Source organism: Contarinia nasturtii, unplaced genomic scaffold (genome assembly GCF_009176525.2).
Source record: "Contarinia nasturtii isolate CC-2019 unplaced genomic scaffold, AAFC_CNas_1.1 Cnas_scaffold_1182, whole genome shotgun sequence".
NCBI lineage: Eukaryota > Metazoa > Arthropoda > Insecta > Diptera > Cecidomyiidae > Contarinia > Contarinia nasturtii.
In genome coordinates, this window is record NW_022198526.1 from 1,041,645 (window position 1) to 1,046,989 (window position 5,345).

At 34.8% G+C, this 5,345-nt stretch overlaps 1 protein-coding gene across 2 annotated transcripts; it reads right to left on the bottom strand.

Annotated features, from left to right (window-relative positions):
• Positions 1-3,060: 3,060 nt before the first annotated feature.
• On the bottom strand, positions 3,061-4,838 carry LOC116344826 (segmentation protein Runt-like). 2 transcript variants are annotated; one of them, XM_031773605.1, is made up of 2 exons: positions 4,236-4,838; positions 3,061-4,021 (listed from the first exon to the last, which is right to left on the bottom strand). In XM_031773605.1, the coding sequence occupies exons 1-2, from the start codon at positions 4,759-4,761 to the stop codon at positions 3,252-3,254; spliced, it is 1,296 nt and encodes a 431-aa protein (XP_031629465.1). In that variant the 5' UTR covers positions 4,762-4,838; the 3' UTR covers positions 3,061-3,251. The 2 variants fall into 2 exon arrangements, with proteins under 2 accessions (XP_031629465.1, XP_031629464.1); XM_031773604.1 differs by having other exon boundaries at positions 3,063-4,021; positions 4,227-4,838.
• Positions 4,839-5,345: the final 507 nt, after the last annotated feature.

The window sequence follows — 5,345 nt, forward strand, 5'->3', positions numbered from 1 at the left end:
GGCCAAAAAAGCATTCATAAAATACAAAAAGACAACGAATGCAACGAACACAAAAAAACCGTAGTATAAATGGTTGGAATTGCGCAAGTGTAAGGTACTGCTAATTTAATTTTGAACATCATTCGTTTCGGTTGTCTCATCGTATGGCATTTGGTTACGGAGTTTTTTTTTCATTTTTGCTTCATGGCTTACCGAAGCCATGACAACGTTGCAATAATAACATACTGGATGGGCCGCAGTGAAATCTACGTCGAAAATGAGCAAAAATATAATAATAAAATATATCCACACATCAACACGGTAAAATGCAAGAGGTGAAATGGTTTTTAACTCTCCGTTCTGTCGCTAATTAGTAGATAAACAGAGGAAAAATGTGATTGTTGGTGTTGTTGCTGTTCATCATTGTTGAAAAATCATTTGGTATTTGAGTGTACGTATGTGTATGCGTCTCTCTCATTGTGTGTGAGTAATTTAACGGCTTTCTCGACGCCATTCCCCACAATGGTAGCAATAATAAAAAAATGTGCATGTCGAATTTTAAATTGTGCAAAATGCAATTCGAAGGGAGTTTTCCAAAATGAAATTTAATAAATCAACGATCATTTCACTTTAGAAAGTTCGGAAATGGTCTTTGTGTCGTTGTTGTCGAGTTTTCATCAAACCGCGTGCATCATCATTCGATTCAGAGCGTCAACCATGTCAAATGGTTAATGTGCACTTTTTTCTGTTTGCAATGCATTCAGCCGAACTCAAAAATGTGACAAATTTTAAATGCCCCTGTTTTTTTTCGTTTTAACTGAGCCTGTCATTATGTATATACATACAGCATTAGTTTTTGAAACATATTAAATTACGTGAATATTCACGCGCGCCTTTCTTATTCTCATTTACACAAATTAATCTCGTTTGAAAATCAAATAATGTCAAAAAATGGTATGCGACCTTCTGAGTCGCAAGCTTGAAGAGTGCGTTTTATCGCCTGTAATAGTCTGGCTTTATAGTCTAAAACATACTTCAGAGGCCCATTTTCACGGAAGAGCATATAATACGAATATAAAGCAATTGATGCCAATTTGTAATCGATGCGCAACGATAAAGTGACATGAACTTTTATCTGAAAATGGAATGTAAAACCACTTTGCATATCAAATGCGAATGGGAAAAATCGGCAACCGCTGCCCCTTTTCAAAATTCGTGGTTGTAAACGAACGAACAGCGAGAAACGATGGGAGTGAGAAAGTGGAAAGGAGAGGAGAATTTGTTGAATAGACGGTTTGATAAACATGGCATAATAATGTGGTATGTCAGTGTTCAAGCAAATGCACTTTGGTTGTGATGGATACGAAAACGATGGTGTATTTTTTTTCAACTGCGTTTGCATACATATTCAATATTACCTAACAAGCATACGAATAAAATATCCTTTTTCGCTTTCATTCTCTCTTCCGCTCTCTCTCTCTCTCTCTGTACCTCTCTTAATTTTCATAGGAGCTCAATTTTACGATACATAAAACACAAATTATTATAAATTGTTGAATTGAGGGTAAATATTGACGAACGTTGAGGCCTTTAAGCCGTTTTTATATTGCAAATGTTTTATATACGGTGAATCAATTGAAAATTTATGCACGTTTCACAACATGCACACTCTTCGATGAGAAAACCTTTATTGATTTTGATTTTTGATTCGCATTACGAAAAAAATAAATTTCGCATTACCATTTTCAAATAAAGAGCTGAGATTGAAGCCCATTCTGTTACAATATTGACCTGAATTGGAATCTTCTTTTTTGCATGAAGTAATCATCATTTCAAAAGACTTTTAAAAAATTCTCAGGTTTCAAAAGCGAAAAAATTATGTTAATTTGCAAACATTCGTATTTTGCATTGAAAAAAATAAAAAAGGTATTTTCAACAATTTACATTACTTTTAATGCAAATTGCATTGAAAGTATCGAATTTTATGTAAATTTTTTCGGTGCATGCTAAATAGTACAATTTAAATGGGCAGCATATATAGTGCTGTGGCCTAGTTTGTTAACTCATAATGTAGCACAGAACAAAGCGACATACGAAACTGATTTATGGCCAGTTAAACCTTTTCTCAAGCTATTCGATTTGGATAATTTAATGTTTCAATCAATCGCTCAACTCCGGATATTGCCGCATTTTATATGCGTACATTCCAGTTGAAAGAGAAAAAAATCATTCAACGGGAAAAATCATTCAAACCCATTGAATTTCTGTTGTTTATGGTAATCTTACGAAAACAATAATCATTTTTTTTGATGATTTGTTTGATGTGTATCGGCAGTGTTTATACTTTGCTGAAGTTTTGAATAAAGATTGTTGATCGTTGAATATGTTCATGATTCAATTGTTTAAAAGATTCGTTACGAACATTTTTCATACCAATCGCACCAAAAATGTGACCGATTCAACTGGTTTCGGGATTGAAGAACAACTCAAACTAAAGAATCGTTTGACCTTACTAACTTTGCAACAGAATCTAACGAACTTTGCAAAAATGCAAAAATATTTGCAATGTTGCAAATATGGCACAAGCAAAAGGACAACGGAAAAGAGTAATAAAGTGTAAGGTACTATTTACACACTTTTATTGCGAGTATATTACTTTCTCTGCACTTCGGTTCTTGAATCTCATTTTTGCGTTCAAATTTTTACCTGGTTTTCTGCACATTTCAGCTCAATTTAGCCTGTTCAATAAGGCAACGAACATTGAACGTGAAGACAATTCAATTCATTCAAATAAAAAAAAATTATGAACGGAAAATGTGTAAAATAATAATTTACTTATGCCGTTTAGAATTTCATTGTTAATATGCCTAAAATAACAAATAAATTATATGAGCAAACTGAATCGGAGTTGAACATGAATGACAAAATATGTTGAACCGACAAAGGCAAAGCTGAAACTCAATGAAGAATAAAAACAATAAATGCTCTTTATTATTTGGAAATTTTTTCGTCATTATCTCTCATTTATTTTATTCTTTTCTTTATGTATATACATGTTCACTAATTTCATCTCCTTACCATTAATATTGAAAAATAAAAAAAAATATATAATTATTTGTTTATTTACATTGAATGAAAAAAAAAATGTCTCCACCTCAAAATAATTTAATCTAACTAAGTTTCACCTTTATACATAAAGAGCGTGCACGCACGCGGTCACAGATTCATTAATTATGTCCTGCACAATTGTGCTTGTTGCCATTAATTTATAATTAATATGGTCGCCATACGGGTTTTTGTGCGCTAATCGGTGTTTTAATTTTGGTTTCAGGTGATCGTGGACCAGTTGGTGCGGTTTCATGGACGGGTTTCCGTGATGATGGCGCTTTCAAATCGCAACGGATTTTTGCATCTGTTTGATCGGTGATTGTTGTTGAATCAGTTACGTCAACGAATGAATGGGCGGCCGGGTTTGGTCGTAAAATTGGTACAAAGGCGGACTTCACCACGTCGATTTGTTCATCGTCCGATTCTTCCGATTCATTTTTGATGACATCACTGTGTTGCGATGATGGTGGGCTCGATGATGATGGTCGTGATGAGGTGGGTGATAAACGTGATGTGCTCAAAAGTTCGGACGTTCGGTTTGACATTACAGACGATTCAGATGGTAGACTTGTGTTGTGTTGGAGATGATGATGAATGGGACGGCCATTTGAAATGCTACGCAAACCGGTCAAATTATATGGCAAAAATTGATTTTGGTATAATAATTCTGGATGAGCAAACGGATGGAATGGTGATGGTAGATATGTACCCGATCGTGACGTCGGGACTATTGTGGTGGTTGAATGTGTCGTAAGAATGGTTGGTTGGGCTGATGCCATTGTTGGTGGCAGTACCGTGGCTGGTACGTTTCTTGGCGGACTATGTGGTTGTTGGCGGAAATATTCGGGAAATGCGTAGCTCATATAAGCTGCATCGAGCCAGTTTGGATTCATCATGAATGGATGCAATCCATTCGAATGTCCGTATCCAAAGCCTATTGAAAATAAGATATTGATTTAGTAAACGATATTTACAAAAACAAAGTGAATCTTAAGAAAAATAAAAAGATGACAAAATTCATTGTGGAAATGCGTGAAGTAAATCAAGGAAAAGGCAGCTTTGTTTATTTATTGCGAGACAACATTTTTTCTAATGGTTTCACAAACATACATCCCAAATAAAAAAAATAAAAAACTTACTTTGCTTACTTCTTGGCTGGCGAGGTCCATCCACTGTGACTTTGATTGCTTTGTCGTATGTGGCGATTTGTTCGGGAATTGTAGTCATAGTTTGTTGATTGACCGATGAACGAATTGTGATTACAACGGAAAATAATTTCTTACGTCCTGATCTGCCCACAAATCGAAGATCGTTGAATTTAGCAACACCGTTTTTCAAAACGGCTGTATTATTTTTCAATTTTGGATTACAATCTTCGTCATTACCGGCTGTAATCACAACTTCTGTATTATCGGGAATTTCGTAGTCGAGTACAATCACTTTGAATGCACATGGCAGGCTTTTATTGCTGCGCCAATGTGGTGGCAATGACGAGCATAGAATCATTGGCGAACCAGTTTGAACCAAATCACCGTGACATTCTGTCAACACATTCAATAAATTTGGAAACATATCATTCAACATGTTTGATTCGTTTTGTGATTGTGGTTGCTGTTGTGACGACGATGTGGTGCTGTTTGTTGATGGCGATGATTGTGTTGCTTGCAACTGCATTTTGAATATTATTTATTTTTTTCTTCTTTTTTTCAAAAGCACTAAGGTCTATTGCAAATTAAAAACGAATTGCAATATTTTTACTAAAATATTTTGTTTAGTAAATGTGTTTTTTTCTTTATTTATTTTTGTCCAAATCGTATAAAAACTTCTTTAAAATTTTCAAAAAATTGATCGTATTTCACGTGGAAAAAAATACCAACTGATTTCGAAAAAAAACGTTATATTTAAGAAGATCACATGTGCTTTCAACGCAAGATCTCAGATCGAACTGATTTGTAAAATTGTGCGACTTTCAATACCTAAACTTCAATTTTCTATTGAACTACAAACATTCTCGGCACACACAAGTCTCACACATATTGGCGTTCTCTTTCGTTCGCTTGTCCCCTTTATAGCACAAGAGAAAGAGAACACAAACTAGCTTCGTTTGGTATGGAAAGGCATGTTGCAAGGTTGAGGAAGAGAGGAAGAGCCAAGGAACAAACAATATTGCTATGTATGGTTTGTGTTTTCAGTCTCTTATCGTGTAAGTTATATTTTTACCTGGAATTCTCAGTTTCAACTACTCGGCGTATGGGAAG

Coding starts and splice junctions, on each gene's coding strand:
- LOC116344826 (XM_031773604.1), bottom strand. CDS start 4,761: ATGCAGTTGCAAGCAACACAATCATCGCCATCAACAAACAGCACCACA. Junction 4,022..4,226: donor CCAGCCAAGAAGTAAGCAAA/GTAAGTTTTTTA, acceptor TATTTTCAATAG/GCTTTGGATACGGACATTCG.